Raw genomic sequence first — 18,591 nt, forward strand, 5'->3', positions numbered from 1 at the left:
GTCTACGTGTACGAGCGTGAAATTTCACATGCACTATTTTTGCCAGTTGCTTAGCTGGAGGAGGGCAAGCGATTGTCGCCTCATCGCACAACTTCTATAGGAAATGAATGGAGAGCGAGCGACGTCGCCTCCCGTGTGTCGAGCCCTTTACTCTAAAGCACTAACGCGCTTAAAATTTTAGCAAAAGCTAATTGTAAAACTCTAAAAACCCAGCTGACCCATGGAACATCCCTCAGAATCAACATGAGAATATTTTCTGTGCAGAATGTTGTTAATATTTCATCGTATGTAGTGGTTCCAAAGTTGAGGTCGGGACCTCTTTGTGGGCCACAAAACATTAAGTGAGGGTTCCCAGAAGATTTACAGACATCAATTTAAATGCAAAAAAATACTAATGGAATATTTTCATCGTGATTATTGCAGTTTTTTGAAATAATTATAAATAAATAACAATTAGTATCAAAGTTTCTAGGTTTGTTTCTAGTTATTATTCCCATGTTTAACAGAGTTATTAGCAAAGTTTGCTACATAAACAAGTCATATCTGGGGTCACAAGTGTCTGCAGCTGTTAGTTTGTGGGTCGGAAGCAAAAAAGTTTGAAAACCACTGATCTTGTGGAGAAATGGACATATGACCAACATGTCTGACAGCTTTCACCCTCAGCTGTTAACAATAATSTTTATCAATAATATTTAAAGAACTCAATTAGTAATTATAAATTTAGCAAGTGCTAATCCACTAATAAATTAAGAAATTAGCCCTAAAGCACTAAGTAGTAAATTAGTTCCCCTGTTAGTGTTTTAGTGCTTTAGGGGAACTGTGCCCACCACTGCTCATTAATCTACATAAATATTAAAGATTTAACTCATCAGAACAAATTAAATCATGATTTTGTGCTGATTAAAAAATGCACAGAACATTTTTAGATTGTACAGTTTTTTTTTTCATAAAAACAAATAAAATAGAAAAGTCTAAAAACTAAAGTTCATCCATGTTTTCTGTAGGACAGGTTTATTCAGTTACTGCAGGCTAATAGCTCAGGGGCCGAACATTAAAGTCATTATGTAAATAAACCAAGTATTACAGAGATATGTTACCTTTGAAATAGTTTATTTTTCTGCATTTAATCATGAATACAACATACAGAACCCTGTGTGATAAAAATAATGATAATAAAACAACAAAAGAACACATTTTGCCTCCTATTTGACACAAATAATATTTTGACATCTCTGATTTGCCAAATTTTTAAACCAATTTCATTTTCACTTTCATAGTTTTATCTTAAACCGTTTTTAGTTTTAACTGTTTTAGATGTTTATAGAAATGTTTTTACCAGTTTGTAGCCAAGAGTCTGACATTTCTGTAGATACCAAACATGTCTTTGTTTAACTAAAACAACTTATAGTAATTAAAGTAGAAACCTGGRGTTTGGGCTTAAGAAATGAATGAATTAATTGGTGGGCCAGATGTGGCCCGCGGGCCTCCAGTTGAATAGCTTTGCTGTAGGAATTAAAGGATAAATGGCAGATAACGTGTAGATAATTGGTTATCAGGAGGACCACCTGTCTGCACACAGGTGTGTTTGTGTTTACACACACGATCAGAACATCCCTGTTTCTGTGTCGGCTCAGGCCCAAGGTGTGTGTGTTGGGGTCCAGAGAGCAGCTGTGCATAAACCAGGAAGTGATGCGTCAGGAGAGCAACCACGTGAAGGTACGTTCCAGGTTTGACACTTTTCAGGTCTCCGCTGAGGCTGAAACAAAAATAAAACCATCCGTGTGTCCAGGTTTACTCTGTTGTTGTGAAACCAGGAAGTGTCGTTCTGCAGAGCGTTATGGTGGTGATATTAGTTGTGTTAAAGACACACTCCCTCGTTTTGTCTCTGTTGTCCTCCAGGTCCACATGTGCAGAGGAAAAGTCTCCACCAGGTCGTGTCATTACTACAACAACGTTGACGGTAAACTCAAACTGAGCTCAGAAGAACCCAACAGRAAGTGACTTTACTTCAAACGCTGGTAGAACTCTGGATCCGGGTCTCGTCCTCAGTAATGAGSACGTTGCTTCGGTCTGTCAGGGTGAAGTTTACTGGTCCATCTACGTTCCGACCCTCTCCTGTGGTCGTGATAATAATAATGAATTTAATTTGTAACACACTTTTTACTATCAGAAATCTCAAAAATAGCTACAAAACCATCCGTATCTGGTTCATGCTTTTTCCTTTTCAAAATAAAATTGGAAAAACAAAACAGCTGGGGTTTTTTTTGTTTGTTTTTCTGTTTTAAAAACTTAACTTGTTTATAAAAGAAATAATCTGATAAAACAGCAGCAGGACGTTTGATTAAAGTTTTTCACTTTTTTTTCCGTCTTCCAGAGACGAGCTGTGACAGAGAGCTGGTGAATTCCATCCTGGACGTGGAAGATCTGGTGAAGTTTGGCAGCAAACAGAAGTAAGACTTTGAGTTTTTCTGCTTCCTGGACGTTGAAACGAGTCACAGCTGAACGTTTGTCTGCAGGGTCTGTCCGTACTACCTCAGCCGCTCCCTGAAGCAGCAGGCAGACATCATTTTCATGCCGTACAATTACCTGCTGGACCCAAAGGTGAGCTCAGCGACAGGTGACCCGTTTTAGGCACCGAAACAGTAACGTGTTTGAATCAATCACAAGGCGCTTCATTTTGAAACATCATTTTTTCATCGACTTGAATGTCAGATTCATTTGGGTCAAAATTATGCATACAGGTTTACATATATACATTTATTTTAATTTATTATAAATCCCTTGAGCTTAGGAGCCTTTAAAAGTCTGAGTAATCTATAAAAGTCGAGGTTAAATGGTTTAAAATAAACATTCTGAATACCAGTGGTGGCCACAGTTCCACTAATCTGCTAATAGTGGAACTGGATTCTCATTTAGTGGATTAGTCTTTTGCAGACTGATTAGCTTCCGCTAAATTAGGTCCCACTAATCTTAAGTCCACTAAAAAGTATTAAAATTCTTTTTTTATGGCATTTATCTCAAATCAAATAAAAACTATCCCCTCTTACAAGCAGTGCTGGACGTAGCAGGCACCGTGTGTGTTAGCACGTAGCGTCTTTAGCAGCTAAACTTATAGAAACTTGCATTTAAATATGTTTAACAAATACAGAAATTGACTACATGTAAAATACGGTAGAGAAAGTATTTGCTATTTGTTTTTTGACTAATTAAAAACAGTATTTATGAAAATACAATCGTGACCATAGTAATGCTTTTACTCTGAAAAGAGTAATCCGAAGTATCACAAGTTACACAGAGCTATAACTCTGGTTTGGATTGGCTGATTTGCCACTGGTGGTCCCGCCCACTGTCAAATTAAACCAATAGGAATAAAAACAACAGGTTTGTGTCATTTCCACCAGGTGTCTTAGCGGTTAGCGTTAGCTTCCAATAATTGTTTTAGCAATTTAGCCTTAGCGGAGGTAATATTCTTGTTTAGCGGTCTAATGCTTAGTGAAGCTAACTGTTTGGTTAGGCTAACTTTTTAGTGGTTTAGCATTAGCGAAGCTAAGATTCTTGATTAGTGGTTAGTGTAGCTAACTGTTTAGTTAAGCTAATTTTTTAGTGGGTTAACGTTAGCTGAGCTAATATTCTTTTTTTATTGGTTAGTGAAGCTAACTGTTTAGTTAGGCTAATTTTTTTAGTGGTTTAGCGTTAGYTGAGCTAAGATTCTTGTTTAGTGGATTAGTGGTTAGTGAAGCTAACTGTTTAGTTATGCTAATTTTTTAGCGGTTTAGCGTTAGCAGAGCTAAGATTCTTGTTTAGTGGATTAGTGGTTAGTGAAGCTAACTGTTTAGTTAGGCTAATTTTTTAGTGGTTTAACGTTAGCTGAGCTAAGATTATTTTTTAGTGGTTAGTGAAGCTAACTGTTTAGTTAGGCTAATTTTTTTAGCGGTTTAGCATTAGCTGAGCTAAGATTCTTGTTTAGTGGATTAGTGGTTAGTGAAGCTAACTGTTTAGTTAGGCTAATTTTTTTAGCGGTTTAGCATTAGCTGAGCTAAGATTCTTGTTTAGTGGATTAGTGGTTATTGAAGCTATCTGTTTAGTTAGGCTAATTTTTTTAGCGGTTTAGCGTTAGCTGAGCTAAGATTCTTGTTTAGTGGATTAGTGGTTATTGAAGCTAACTGGAGATGACCTCTGGACTGCTTCGCTCCACAGAGCCGCAGGGCACACAACATCGAGCTGAACGGAGCCGTGGTCATCTTCGATGAAGCTCACAACGTGGTAAGACCGAGCCGGTTCAGATGATCTCGGGGGAGGCCGGGGTTTAAGGGACGATCCACAGACCGGTTCTTCTGACCCCTGCAGGAGAAGACGTGTGAGGAGTCCACGTCCTTTGACCTGACTCCCTACGACGTGGCCTCAGCCATCTCTGCGGTGGACCGGCTCCTGGTGGAGAAGGCTAAAGAGGTCGGACGAAACGACGCCGTCACTGAAGACTTCAACGTAGAGTCGCTCGGCTCCGGTTAGATTGTTTATTTAATTCAGATGCATTTCAAAATAAAGCTTCAGTAAGATTAACTTTGACATAAAATGTGTTAAAATGACAGAAAAGCTTGTTTTGTTTTTGATGTTTGTCTTTTTTTCAGGTTTAAAGTTGGATATAGCCAACGTGGCTAAGATCAAACGTGAGTATTGTTTTAAAGGTCATAATTAGATTAACTGTGATTGATGTTATGATGTCATCGCTTGTTTTGTCTGTTTTAACAGAGATCCTGTTGGACCTGGAAGCAGCCATCGATTCTTACGATGCTCCCAGCGACAGAGGCATCACCAAACCTGGAATGTGGGTGAATGTCTGGTTGTTCTTGGGTTACTGTGGGGACCCTAACTTTGTGTTTCATGACCCACAGTGGGTCCTGGACCCGGGCTTTAGGAACCACAGATCTAATCAATTACTGGTTAATAAATGAGTGACTGTTTGTTTCAGCTTCATCTACGAGCTGCTGGAGCGAGCCCACCTGACCTATCAAACCAAGACGGTGGTCTACGAGACTCTGGAACAGATCATCTCACATTTAGCCTCACGTCAGTTTGCTTTGGTTGTTTTATTTTTATTTTAACTTCAGATCTCATTTTATATGATCCAAGACTCTTCTGTTGTTTTATTTTGTTTAATGTAACAAATGATTTCTGATCAGAACCAGGAGTTTTCCTCAATACGAACGGACTGCAGAAGCTGGCTGATATCCTCCAGGTGAAGAGTTTTTTTAATTTAAGTGTTTTTGTTAAAAAGTCGTATTTTTATTTGGTTTTTGCAGGTTGTAAGAGTTTCGGCTCATATCTCAGGTCCAGCTGATTCAATAACTTCCTGATTTTTGTCTTTTAGTTAGTTTTCTGTGGCGAGCCGGAAAAAAAGGACCAACAGAAACAGAAGGAGCTCAACTCCAATCATTTTAAGGTTTCTTCACAAGTTTGTCTTCTTCTCAACGTTACTTTGTAGATTTAGTTTTCCTGTTTGTTTACTTCACTTCTGTCTCTCTGTGTCTTTCTGTTTGTCTTTTTGTCTTTCCATTTCTCTTTCTCTGTTATTTTTTATTTTTATTTTTTGTTCCACTCTCAGAGGAGTAAGATGCTTTTTCCTTCTCTCCTGCCCTTCCTTATCTTCCCTGCTTTGCTGCTTGGAGCCTTCTCTACATTTTTCACCTGAAACCTGAAATTATGGATATTTTTATTTTTATGGATTTGGTTAGCTGGTCTCTCAATAAATTTTTTGGAGCAAAGTAGTTTCTTCTTCTTCCATGGGAGGACATGTCAAAGGTGGGACCTCTGCTCTTCTCTGTTCTGGATATACGTCTGGATTCCGATCACTGGATTCTACAGATTGGCTTGGTGGTCTCCTGGTGTTCTACTAAACAGCGTCGGTGGCTTTTTATTTCCTGGCTGCCTGACCAACTGGATGGACGGCTGTATTCTATCAGAACTCAGACATTTGCCTTGAGCAAGCTGGACTCAGTCTGCAAGCGGTTCTATTGAGGATCGCGGGCTGCTGTGGTCCCTGGACTTTGCTAGCCAGATGGAATTCATCTTGGAGAAGCTGATGAATTGGCTCGGTGGAATTTGTCCACACTATTTGTCTGATTGGATTCGCCACCTTGAGATGTACCAGCAGAACATTAAGGCAGATGGAAAATTGTTATCGTCTGCCTGTCCCTTCTGTTCCCAAAACAACTGATTACAGAATCTGGATCTCCCCGACAACGGCCTTGATCTGTTGACTAAATTCTTCCTGGCTGGATCACGTCGACAAGGCTCTGCCCCACACCTGCCCCCTCCTCTCACACCCGTCTGATCTGGTTTCCTGAACAGGCTGAGGGCCACACAGAATGAACAGTTCCATCAATATTCTGAACTATGGCTGCGCTGGTTTTGGGGACTGGATTCTTCGGGCCCCCCTAAACTCACTTACTCCTCTGGCTAATAATCTTGCGCTATGCAGAGGTTTTTTCATAAACACCATAGTGTGTCACAGTGTTGATATAATATGATGTTTTTTGCTTTTTTTCCCTCATCTTTCCTTGTGTGGTTTTTAGTTTTTCTGTTTTTAAAGTAGCGCAACTGTGTTTGCTGCATGACCGGTCTTAACTGCACCCCCCCTTCCCTGAATGTATAGCACCTTGTGAATTTTATTTCTGTGAAAGGCGCTATATAAATAAAACTTTACTTACTTACTCTGTTTCTGTCTCACTGAACAAACAGCTGCTTTTCTCTGTAATAAAAGTTCAACATGAAAAATAAACAGTTTTTAATTTGATCCTGTTTTTTTCAGGTTCACATCCATCGAGACAACAGCTCCTTTAAGAAGAAACAGTCTGTAGATCTGTGGTCTTCATCATCAAAGAAACAAGGTGAGGAGGACTCTGCTTAATTTCTCACAGAGTTCATCTGAGCAGCTGAAAATCAAAGTTTCATTTTGCTGCTTTCAGGAAACGTTCTGAGCTACTGGTGCTTCTCTCCGGGCTTCAGCATGCAGGATCTGAAGAATCAGGGGGTCCGCTGCATCATCCTGACCAGCGGGACCCTCTCTCCTCTGACCTCCTTCACCTCAGAGATGAGGATGTGAGTCTGGATCAGATCAGGGTTTGGACCCGAGGCTCAGAAAGACCACTTCCTGTCCTCTGTCTCCTGCTTGGTGGTTAAAATGATGTTTGGGTTCCAGAGAGTTCCCCGTGCTCCTGGAGAACGGTCACGTCATCGATCGGGACCAGATCTTCGTCAGCGTGGTGGACCGAGGTCCAGACGGAGTCCTGCTGAGCTCAGCGTTTGAGCGCAGGTGAAGAGATTCTGTTTTAGATGTTTTTACTTTAATCAAAACAAATGTTCAGTTTTTTAGTGGTTAAAGTTCTTTATTAGAAAATATCCGTTTGATAAATTTAATTTAATTTCTGATCAGAGAAATGGGACATAAAAACAGTTTAATTCAGGTTTAAATTTTAAAAAAGCAACAGAAAACAAATGACATCATTACTGTCTCAACAAGAAGGAAAAACTTTATAAAAGTCTATAAATGAGTTAGAATAAGACCAAAAAAATGAAACATTTTTCTTTTATAAGTCGTTTTTCACTTGTTTGTTTACTCTTTTATTTTTCTGTCTATTTATTTATTTGTTTATTTATTGAACTGTTTGTTTGTCTCTGCAGGTTTGTTCCTGAGAACATGGCGTCATTAGGGAACACTGTTGGTGAGTTGTTTTTAAAGAAACTGGTTTTATTTTTGTTTTCCTCCTAACTTTGTTGTTGGTAAACGAATGATGCCTGAAAAGGTTTTGTTCAGTTTTTCAAATAATGTTAAACAGCTGTTGGAGCATATTTCAGTTTGAACATTATTTTTAGTTGCTGTTTGTTTCTTTTTGTTTTTATTTATTTATTTGTTACTCTACAGTTTCAGTTTTTCCTCTTAAATAAATCTCTGTAAACAAACCACCGTTCAGTTTTTAGCAGAATGTTTCATTTTTTTGATCATATTTAAGTTAAAAATGTTGACAAGTGAAATAATTAGTTTTGTTTATTTTTTATGTTTGTTTTTATCGGATGTTTCAAACTGAGCTTCTGTCTCTTGTTTTTGTTTTTGTTGTTTCCTCCTCAGCCAACGTCAGTCGCGTGGTTCCTCACGGCCTCCTGGTGTTTTTTCCTTCCTTCCCTTTGATGGAAAAAACTCTGGAGTTCTGGAGAGTGAGTCAAACGTCACGTCGAAGGGTTAATTAAGGTTATAGCTTTAAAAATAAAGCTGTTTGTTTGTTTCTCTGCAGGCTAACGGCCAAGCGGATCGCATCGAGAACATCAAACCCATGTTTGTGGAACCCAAAGGGAAGGGAACCTTTAATGAGGTTAAATCAGATTTTCATAGATTTTAATTTAAAACGACCGTTAAAAGANCCCAAAGGGAAGGGAACCTTTAATGAGGTTAAATCAGATTTTCATAGATTTTAATTTAAAGCGACCGTTAAAAGAAATCATTTAAAAGTTGTTAAAGAAAATAAATTAGGAAATGTTGACAGAAAGTTTTGTCTCAAAGTGTGTCTTTATTGTAAATTTGAAAAGAATAAAACTAAATGTGTTTGTTTTCAGGTGATCGATGGTTATTACAGTAAAGTTAACGATCCAGCTTCAAAAGGAGGAAGTTTCTTCGCCGTGTGTCGCGGGAAGGTGAGACCCTTTCCTCTTCTTCATCTTCATCACCGTAGATTTAACTCGATGATGGCTGCAGCCAACTGGCCTTAAAAAAACACAAAAATCATCTGAATTGTGTAAATGTGGTTCTGACAGATCACACCAGAACAGTTTTATTATTTCTCTACATAAGAATAAAATCTGGAGGAGAGAAACTGATGGATATAAAAGCAGAAATATATAAATAAATACACTTAAAATAAAAAAAACAGAACTTTACCTCATGTTTTATMATTTAATTGACCTTCATATTTATTTTTTCAGCTTAGTTCAAATAAATTATATATTTTAGCACATAATTTACATTTTCACGTTTTTTTTTAAATAACTGTTTTTCCTTTTACTTGTACATGCATTTATGTCTGAAATATTTATATTTAAATATTTTTAATAGTTTTTCACAAGTCTTTTTATTTCCATATGGTTTTGCATTTCTCTGTCTCCTGTTTTTACATTCTGCCTCATGTAAAGAAGGTGGGCGGAGCTTCTTGGTCAACAGACAGGAAGAAGCAGGATCTATGTGCAGATCTACTGTGCTGCTTGTGCCTCTGTTTAGATTAAAGTTTTGTTAAAAACAAAGACACAGGAAGAGGAGCTGACCACACAAGCTCCGCCCACCTCATTTACATAATGAGGCTGAAAGTAAAAACAGGAGACAGAGAAATGTAAAACCAAATGGAAATAAAGACTTGTGGGTAAAATAATGACAAATAATCTAATACTAGACATGGGTTTTTACGATGTAAAAACAAGTGCGCATTGCCACGTAGCATGGCTTTGCCTGCAGCATTGACTTGCAGAATGAACTTTGACCAAGTTCAAATGTGTTTTCTATACCAGCTTGTGCCTGTCACGTCAGCAGGTGTTTAGAATTAAGGTAATTGTGTGACAATATGAAGTTTGAAGAGATTTTTGTTAAAGTTGCAGTAGCTGGATTTGAACCCTGATCTCCCACATGAAAGCCCACAGTGCTCATCATGAGACTACAGGAGATGTGGCAGAGGACAATCCCAGGGATTGGATTGTATGTATACAGAAAAAGTTTACTTTGCCAATGCAATTATTGACACTTAAGTGCAATATATTACAACAATAGGACAACATAAAGACAGTATTACAGTAAAACATCAAAATACAATCATATTAATATTGTAATCACTGAACTACTGAGTTTAAATATTATGAAACTATGGTGCAGTACCATATTGTGTAGATGCAGCAGGGGGCAGTATTGGACCAATACAAGGCTCYATTGACTGHCATTATAATTTATKAAACATTAATATTTCAAAAACTATAAGTTTTACAGGCACCAAAACGCATAGCCATCATTTGGCACAGGGGCTTTACAGATATAAATTAAAATGGCAGCTCTAGGACAAAGTATGCATATCATTCCTGGCTGCTCGCAGAAGCAGCAGTTTTTATGTCGTTACTCAGAGCTGCCCTCAGTTTCCTCCTCCTCGCTTCTGTTCGTCTCCTTCAGGCCAGCGAGGGTTTGGATTTCGCCGACACCTTCGGTCGAGGCGTCGTCATCACCGGCCTTCCTTTCCCCCCCAAACTGGACCCTCGGGTCGTCCTGAAGATGCAGTTCTTAGACGAAATGTGCCGCAGGAAAGCTCCGGGGATGAAGGTGAGGGGAAGGTTTGTGGAACACGTGGACGAGGCTCGGCCCGACAAGTAACGGGTGGTTCTGGTGTTTCTGCCTGTCGGGGGGTAGTTTCTGTCGGGGCAGGACTGGTACAGGCAGCAGGCCTTCAGGGCCGTGAACCAGGCCATCGGCAGAGTGATCCGCCACAAGGAGGACTACGGAGCCATCTTCCTGTGTGATCAGAGGTCAGAGCTTCACTCAGACATCAGTTCTGTCTCTGAAATGTCAAACCTGTAATTAATCAGAGCTGATGGTTGTTTTTCTCCTCCACAGGTTTAAAAACTCTAACGCTCTGGCGAACCTGCCCTTCTGGGTCAGACCTTACGTTCGCCTCCACCAAACATTTGGGAACATGGTCCGCGACGTGTCCCAGTTCTTCAGGGTGGCTCAGAAACTAGTGAGTTCAGCTGAGAACCTTTTACCTCTTCTCATTTAGTCCAGATCAAACAGTTTGTGTTTCTGAATGTGCCAGAGGCCCGTGGCCGTAAAGACGCCTGCAGCAGAACCATCTGCAGCTGACAGTTTATCAGACGCCTCCTGCTTCTCCTCCTCCTCCTCCTCCTCCTCCTCTGCTGGAAGCTGCTTCGCCCAGAAGGCCAAAGTCCTGGACGCTCACCTTCCCAGCCTGAAGCGGAGACGAGTCGGTCCGTCTGAGAGTAAAACATCACCTTGTGTCTTTACCGAGCCTGAAAACAAATGTTTACAAACAAACGCTTACGTGTTTAGATGAAAACAGCGGCGCCAGTGGAATGCCGAGAATCTGCATCGAGTACGAGTCTGAAGGTAAGGAGAGCCAGAGGAGACCAGCCAACCTGCTGGATGCTCTGGAAAGAGGTGATCAGTGCCACAGAGACCCTGCTGCTGAAGAGGTAGAGTTTATTAAACAAAACCGATCAAATCAAACAAAGCAAGGAGCTGATTCCATCAGAAGTCTGTGTTACATCTAAAAACACTTTGTTTCTTTTAAAGACGGGCCGTTTGTCCACGCTGTCCCTTCAGCATGAGAAGAGGATGGAGGATGAACTCCGAGGAGGGAAACGAAAAATAAAGTTGGTCCAGGAGCCGGTACGTTTGGTGCTCTGTGTCACATTTAAGCTGTTTTCTGACGTTTATGGCTTCTTTTTTTTAAATAAAGGAGACGAGATTCTTTTTTCTTACCTGCTGTAATACAAGGCAGCCAGTCATGTAAGCCAACAGTTAGCTTCACGAACCACCAATCCACTAAACAAGAATCTTAGCTCAGCTAACGCTAACGACTAAACAGGTAAAACATTAGTGGAAGCTAATGTTAAACTGCTAAACGAATAAAACATTAGTGGAAGCTAACGCTAACGTCTAAACAGATAAAATTTTAGCGGAAGCTAATGTTAAACCACTAAACGAATAAAACCGTGGAAGCTAACGCTAATGACTAAAAAGATAAAACATTAGTGGAAACTAACGTTAAACCACTAAACGAATAAAAAAGTTGAAGCTAAAGCTAACGTCTAAACAGATAAAACATTAGTGGAAGCTAACGCGAACGACTAAAAAGGTAAAACATTAGTGGAAGCTAACGTTAAACCGCTAAACAAATAAAACAGTGGAAGCTAACGCTAACGTCTAAACTGATAAAACATTAGTGGAAGCTNTAAAACATTAGTGGAAGCTAACGTTAAACCGCTAAACAAATAAAACAGTGGAAGCTAACGCTAACGTCTAAACTGATAAAACATTAGTGGAAGCTAACGTTAAACCGCTAAACAAATAAAACAGTGGACGCTAACGTCTAAACAGATAAAACATTAGTGGAAGCTAACGCTAACGTCTAAACGGATAAAACATTAGCGGAAGCTAACGCTAATGTCTAAACAGATAAAACATTAATGGAAGCTAACGCTAATGACTAAAAAAATAAAACAATAGCAGAAGCTAAGGATAACGTCTAAACAGATGAAACATTAATGGAAGCTAACGCTAACGACTAAAAAGATAAAATATTAGAAGCTAAAGCTAATGACTAAAAAGATAAAACATTAGCGGAAGCTAACGCTAACGTCTAAACAGATAAAACATTAATGGAAGCTAACGCTAACAACTAAAAAAATAAAACAATAGCAGAAGCTAAGGATAACGTCTAAACAGATGAAACATTAATGGAAGCTAACGCTAACGACTAAACAGATAAAACAGTGGAAGCGAGTCTGAGCTTTAACAGGTCAAAATAAAGTTATGAAACTTTGGCACGATCACTTAGAGCTCAGTCTGTGAGGCTGGCTGTGTTAGAGACATTTTTGTGTTTGCTAAGTTTGATTACTGCTGATATTTTGCTAACAGACAGTTTTCTTGTCTTGCTGAAGAAGCAGAGCGTCTCTGAGGAAGGGAAGCCCAGCAGGGCCAGGCAGCACCTGGCAGACATGAAGAAGTCTCTGAGTAAGGAGAACTTCGACCGGATCGTTGCGGCCCTGCAGGCCTACAAGAATAACGACCGGCTGGACGAGCTGCTGGCAGAGACCTCGGTCCTGTCTGAAGACTGGAACACTCACAGTCTGCTCCGAGGTCCGTTGGGTTCTTTAGGTTTGCTGCCCGACGTGGCAGACGTTTCATCTTCTTTATCCTGCAGGCTTTTATCAGTTCRTTCGAGCGCACCACAAGAAGAGGTTTGATGAGAAGTGCCAGGAGCTGACCGGACTGGGCTGCGGGTACAAACCGGAACACTCGCTGTCCAAGGAGGAGAAGAAGGCCTTGATGCTGCAGAGCGGTGAGAAGTTCTGACCCATGTCAGGGACGAGGACTGGGATGGTAAAAGGGTCAAACAGCTTTGAGGTTTTAGTTCATGTTTAGGCTCAGGTTTCTTGAGTAAACTATTCTGAAAAAAGGTTTTGTTTACATTGAGTGCATACCTGCATTACACAGTTCTTATCTGATGTCACAGCTCCTGCAGCAAAACTGAAATTCAGAAAACATGAAGGAACAAGCAGTTGTAATAAAATGACCATCTTGTAGTAGTTGCAAACGTGCAACACGGTATGAGGGACAAAATTAAGACTATAGCGCAACAAGCAGTTGCTACACCCTTGTAGCAGGAGGATATATCTATTYGTAAAGCAGCTGTTGATGTGATTAATRATAGGCCGACACCGCTAACTGAGCCTCTGACCCAGCTAACTGAGAGCCTGGCACTGGAAAATGAGAAGGAGATTATTCATTTGTGTTGGCATCAAAGAGGCTAGTGATGAGCATGGATAAGCTGGTGTTAGCATTGGAAATGCTAGCAACTAGCATAGATAAGCCGCCGTTAGCATTGGTGAGGCTAACGACAAATCAGCTTTTATTTAATAATTTGTGCTAAATTGTAGCATAAATAAAAAAAATCATCAATTTTCTTCCAGGTGCAGAGAATCAGACGTCTGCAGGCCTGAGCTCCACCTGCGGTCAGCTCGACACACAGCAGCTCAACAAGGGGGGACTCCACCTGAGTCAGCAGGGGTTGAAGGAGGTCCAGAAGGAGGTCCAGACCGGTACGAGAACTCACCTTCAGCATCAGAGTTCACACCACATTAAAACAGTTTAAATATTCCCTYAACAAATGTCTGAGCAGGTCCTGCTCAGAAGAACCAGGTCCACGCCGCCTTCCTGGCCGACGTGAAGAAAGCCCTCGGGACGGAGCGGTCCGCTCAGCTCTTCCAGGCCGTCTCCAGCTACAAGACCACGGACCGCTACGAGGACCTGGTGTCCACGGTGGTCAGCCTGTTCACGGAGCGAGACGAGAACTTCTCCCTGCTGATCCGTGAGTCCCCCTCGGGTCCTCCTCGCAGACGCTTCTGTCTGCAGGTCCCCGGTTTGAATCCCAGTCGGTGTTTTTCAGGGTTTGGGACGTTTGTTCGCCCGCGTCACAAGAAGCAGTACCAGGAGATGCTGGAYGCTCTGATTGGTCAGCCCAGCTCGGCCGCCGAGGTTCCGGCTCTGAACAAGGAGCAAGGAGAAGAAGAAGGTGAAGACTAAAATGTTTTTATTTGTTTATTTTTTTCCAGTCAGTAATGGTCTCCTCTGACTCCTACCACATCTGTAGAGTTCACACAGATGTTAGACTTTTTTACATTCAGATATTTTAGCATCTCTGCTGTCGGTCTGATGGTTTTCTCTCATCCTCTCAGAGGCCACGCCCCCAAACTCCCGCTGACTGCCATCGTGTCTGAGCTCACAATATTTCTTTATAACTGGAAGTGAATCCTCTTTTTAACTTCGCGTTTGTCTGCCTGTCTGATAAAAGAGTGCTGCCCCTCCTCTTTCTGCTCCAGAAGAAGGCAAACAGTGACTCAGCAGATTCCAAGTTGCTGGATTTTATGCAGGATCTTCTTCTGCATCGATTCTTCAGATTATAAATGATTTGTGTCCTGATTATAAATTTTAGGTTTAGAAATTATTAAAACCCTCTGCCCAATTCTGTATTTTTTTTGTCAAAAAACAAAACATAAAGAGCAAAAAAAAAGTTTGGTTAAAATTAAAGCTTTTCAAAATAAGAGTCTGGCTCCAACCCTGATTTTTGCAGACTCAAGTCCTAAAATTAATGGGGTTTCGGGCTCTTCTAAATATGTCTGTTAAAATGAGGTTCCTGGTTTAATCTTTCAGTTTAAAATAAAGTTTTGACACATGCTTAATCGTTTTTCTTTGTTTTGATTTTTCAGTTTCTCCGTCGCCTCCTTCAAAAACACAAAGCAAGATTTCCAGTTTTTTCTTCAGAAGCCAGAGGAAGTAGATCGGAACTGAACTTTCTGCAGATTTGGTGTCAAACAGCAGCGACTCGAACACTTTCCTCTGTGAGGGATGCTCGGGGGCAATAATGGAAATCTGATCGTTGTGGATTTTTTATCAGAAATGGACAAAACTCCTGAGTTCAAACCTCTGTAGTTTAGTTTTTCTGCAAAATAAAACAAAGGAAGCGTTTTTTGAACATGAATTGATCAATGTCAAAAAGTGTTTTTCTATTTTTATTATTTGTTTTTATTCCAGACTGATTTGAATTTTTTTCCCCTCAGTTTATATTTTGTTTTTTGGAACTATACAGAGCCCGCGAGTGGACATGGGGGGATTTTTTTCTTTTGCGTTGCCACTCAATACTGTTGCGTTACCTGCAAACGTTTGTTTTGTAAATGAATTGAATTAAATCAGATTTTTATTTTGTAATATCCGGTTACCAAAACAGGATGTGTCRCCACAAGTTTGTGAAATTGACATTGATGTTGCGTGGCTGTGCTGTGTTCAAATATCGACATCTGACATACTTCCATGTGTGTCTGTGTGATATATTCAATCTGAAGCTGAGTTAAAGCAGTAGGCTAACTCGCTAATGGTGAACATGTGAGTTTGTTAATAAACCGACAGCACAACAGTGATAAACGACTTTTGAGAGGGAACACAAACGATATTGCGAGGTGACGCAATACTATTGCGTGGGAACACAAAAGAGAAAAAAAAATCTCCCCTATGTCCCCTCGCAGGTTCAGTAGCACTTCATGAAAATTTAAGAGAAAATTAAACTTCTGAACCACTTTTTTTATAATGCAATCAAGCAATGTTAATGAGAGTTACATGAAGCTGTTATTAAAACACATTAAATGTTTTATCATATTTATGTTTGTGTATGAAATTAAAGTCACGCGAAGAGAAAAAGTATAAAGAAATAAAGTGTTTTTTAAATATTGAATTTGTTTTTTTTCCTGCAGCTCCATTTTTTTATCTCCACGGTAAGAACTGAAAATTAATGTTTGCTTCTAAATTTGTTTGTCTTTTTGTGTTAAGATGTTAAAAATCATAAAACATTAAAAACGCAGACTTTTAGGAAGATCTAAAAAAAAGAAATCTAAATGTTGCATTCAAAGACAACTGGAAATTTGGATATTATAGTCTACACATAAGAAAATAACTATAAAATTTGTAATTTCACAGTCGTCTCTTCCTCTTGAATACATCTGTAAACATATTTATGTTCTGAGGCCTTAAAACCCTCAGTAGCAATCATTAAATTACATGAAAAGTCGAAAGCCTCTGAGTGTTCCGAGTGAGTTTGAACGCAGCACACCAAGTGTCACCGACACGAAACCTCGCGAGATTTGGTTCGGGAAATGACGGGACTTTCATCATGGCTGGCAGTAAGTTGGTGTTAGAAGGCAGAGTAAGTGTAAAAKCTTTTGTTTTGGGGCTCAGCGTGGTTTTAATCCCGCTCATCAGAACCTGGTTCGGACATTTGGACTGGGTCTTTGACTACCTGACGGAAACTCCCGGGAAAATCGCCATTTGTGTTTACGTAGCAGTTGTTAACGGCCTCTTGCTGATCATCTACAGAGGACCTCTTTACAAGGTAAAACACCGGCAGGAAGCTGCATTTATCTACTTTTTTCTCTGAGACACTCGAATATTTAGGTTTGAATGTGTTTTGTTTCCTTTGGGCTGCTGTTCGGATGATTGAAAAGCTTCAGAAAGAGTTTAAACTTTAAATGTTGGGTCACTGAGTCCTCCAGCTTCCTGTTTAATGGGTTAATCCTATTAGGAGGTCCTAAGATAGAAACTTAAGTCAGATGAAGCTGAAGAAGCTCTTTAGACACAAGAAATGTCCGTTTTTATAAAAGTCTGTCAGTACAGAGCTGCAAAGGTGCCACAGTGACAGAAAATGAGTCAAAGTTTTATATTCTTTTAGCTGCTTAGCTGTCAAAAGTTTTAGCATTTGACAAATGATTTGTTAGCCTGTTAGCTAAAACCATATGTCAACAACATTGTTTTGTTAGCTTGTTAGCTAAAACTATATGTGAGAGTTTTTATTATGTTGTTAGCTAAAACATGTCAAAATGTTTTATAATTTATTAGCTAAAACCATATGTGAGACATTTTTTAGCTAAAGCTAATTTTGAATGTTTATACATTTTGTTAGCTTGTGAGTTAAAACTAAATGTGAAAGTTTTAAATATTTTGTTAGTTGAAATTATGAATAACTCTCAGATACTACCACTCAGATTTGACCTTAATATAATCAGAACTGTATAACAAATAAAAGGTTTAAAAATAATTATCTCTTTAGCTTTGTTCTAACAAGTCTTTACGTTTTATTTTTTATTGGCAGAGGAGAGTTTTGTTAAAACATTATTAAATAAAGTTTTTCCTCTCACGCGGTTTAGTTTATTAAAGGGATAGTTTAAGCTGTGGGATTATGAGTGGTTAGTATCTTACCTGTTGTAGAAGACTGGCTCGTCACGGTAAAACTAATGTGGACTTTTTGTTGTTTTTCAAGTCCTGGTTCCAAATATCCGGACCTCTTATCTAAACCTGAATCAAACAGTGTTTGAGTGTTTCTCTGTGGTTTTGACCCGTTTCAGGTGGCGGTGAGAGCCTGCTTCCTGGGCGTTACGTTTGGCTGCGGTTTGATCATCAGCTTCTCTGAAACCACGTGGACTCACTTCGGCTGGTGCGTACGAGTTTTGGTTTAGAGTGGAGTTCACGTTGAGGGCGTGTCCAGGTGTTTGAGCCTTCGTGTTCCTGCAGGTACATGTGCTCGCTGTCGTTCTTCCATTACTCCGAGTACCTGGTGACGGCCATCATTAACCCCCGCAGCCTGTCGCTGGACTCCTTCCTGTTGAACCACAGCGTGGAGTACACGCTGGCCGCCGTGTCGTCGTGGCTGGAGTTCACCGTGGAGAAGCTCACCATCCCAGGTGGGTCTGCAGGTCCGGGTTTGTAGAACCAGCCTGTTGATAAATGATCCTGATCTACCTGCCCCCCCTCCTCTCCCCTCACAGAACTGAAACAGTCCAGCTGGCTCAGCCTGGTGGGTCTGCTCATGGTGCTGTGTGGCGAGGCTCTGAGGAAGGCGGCCATGTTGACGGCCGGCTCCAACTTCAACCACATCGTCCAGAACGAGAAGGCCCAGAGCCACGTTCTGGTGACCAGCGGGGTCTAYGCCTTCTTCAGACACCCGTCCTACGTGGGCTGGTTCTACTGGAGCATAGGGACCCAGGTGAGTCCGTCCACCTTCAGGTTACTCTGTGCACGTTGTTGTTGTTGTTTACTGTCGGAGCTGCTGCCTCTGCAAGGTTATAATAGTTTCAGATTTTTCTTTATTAGTTTTATTTCCTTGTGACTTTTTTCTTTTAATTCAGTTTTCATTAGTTTTTACAGTGAATTTGGTTGTTTTTATTAGTTGTTATTGCATTTTAATGCTTAGTTTTAGTTTAGTTTTTATTAGTTCTAGTATTTAGTTT

General features: G+C 40.1%; 2 protein-coding genes across 3 annotated transcripts in view; both read left to right on the forward strand.

The window, feature by feature from the left end:
- rtel1 (regulator of telomere elongation helicase 1) overlaps nucleotides 1–16,046 on the forward strand; it is a gene marked incomplete at its 5' end in the record, with an annotated part of 17,783 nt that extends 1,737 nt beyond the window's left edge. Inside the window, 30 exon segments of the mRNA XM_014024776.1 lie at nucleotides 1,635–1,716; nucleotides 1,900–1,960; nucleotides 2,375–2,450; nucleotides 2,517–2,601; nucleotides 4,198–4,263; nucleotides 4,348–4,504; nucleotides 4,629–4,667; nucleotides 4,750–4,825; nucleotides 4,970–5,067; nucleotides 5,181–5,236; nucleotides 5,369–5,440; nucleotides 6,809–6,887; nucleotides 6,966–7,098; nucleotides 7,199–7,312; nucleotides 7,681–7,721; nucleotides 8,126–8,211; nucleotides 8,289–8,366; nucleotides 8,608–8,685; nucleotides 10,196–10,342; nucleotides 10,430–10,545; nucleotides 10,634–10,757; nucleotides 10,833–11,004; nucleotides 11,087–11,229; nucleotides 11,330–11,425; nucleotides 12,700–12,898; nucleotides 12,963–13,100; nucleotides 13,732–13,860; nucleotides 13,941–14,129; nucleotides 14,208–14,333; nucleotides 15,028–16,046. Coding sequence (XP_013880230.1) covers nucleotides 1,635–1,716; nucleotides 1,900–1,960; nucleotides 2,375–2,450; nucleotides 2,517–2,601; nucleotides 4,198–4,263; nucleotides 4,348–4,504; nucleotides 4,629–4,667; nucleotides 4,750–4,825; nucleotides 4,970–5,067; nucleotides 5,181–5,236; nucleotides 5,369–5,440; nucleotides 6,809–6,887; nucleotides 6,966–7,098; nucleotides 7,199–7,312; nucleotides 7,681–7,721; nucleotides 8,126–8,211; nucleotides 8,289–8,366; nucleotides 8,608–8,685; nucleotides 10,196–10,342; nucleotides 10,430–10,545; nucleotides 10,634–10,757; nucleotides 10,833–11,004; nucleotides 11,087–11,229; nucleotides 11,330–11,425; nucleotides 12,700–12,898; nucleotides 12,963–13,100; nucleotides 13,732–13,860; nucleotides 13,941–14,129; nucleotides 14,208–14,333; nucleotides 15,028–15,098 — 3,127 coding nt within the window. The 3' untranslated portion in view covers nucleotides 15,099–16,046.
- Nucleotides 16,047–16,474: 428 nt separating this feature from the next.
- icmt (isoprenylcysteine carboxyl methyltransferase) overlaps nucleotides 16,475–18,591 on the forward strand; it is a 5,926-nt gene continuing 3,809 nt past the window's right edge. The window contains exons 1-5 of one of the 2 annotated variants that reach the window (XM_014024728.1): nucleotides 16,476–16,491; nucleotides 16,571–16,700; nucleotides 17,710–17,798; nucleotides 17,876–18,045; nucleotides 18,130–18,347. In XM_014024728.1, the coding sequence (XP_013880182.1) occupies nucleotides 17,880–18,045; nucleotides 18,130–18,347 (384 nt within the window). In that variant the 5' untranslated portion in view covers nucleotides 16,476–16,491; nucleotides 16,571–16,700; nucleotides 17,710–17,798; nucleotides 17,876–17,879. Of the gene's footprint in view, nucleotides 16,701–17,709; nucleotides 17,799–17,875; nucleotides 18,046–18,129; nucleotides 18,348–18,591 lie in introns of both variants that reach the window. The other variant, XM_014024727.1, reaches the window with a different exon arrangement.

The sequence above is a fragment of the Austrofundulus limnaeus genome, unplaced genomic scaffold (assembly GCF_001266775.1).
Source record: "Austrofundulus limnaeus strain Quisiro unplaced genomic scaffold, Austrofundulus_limnaeus-1.0 Scaffold438, whole genome shotgun sequence".
In the NCBI taxonomy this organism is placed as follows: domain Eukaryota; kingdom Metazoa; phylum Chordata; class Actinopteri; order Cyprinodontiformes; family Rivulidae; genus Austrofundulus; species Austrofundulus limnaeus.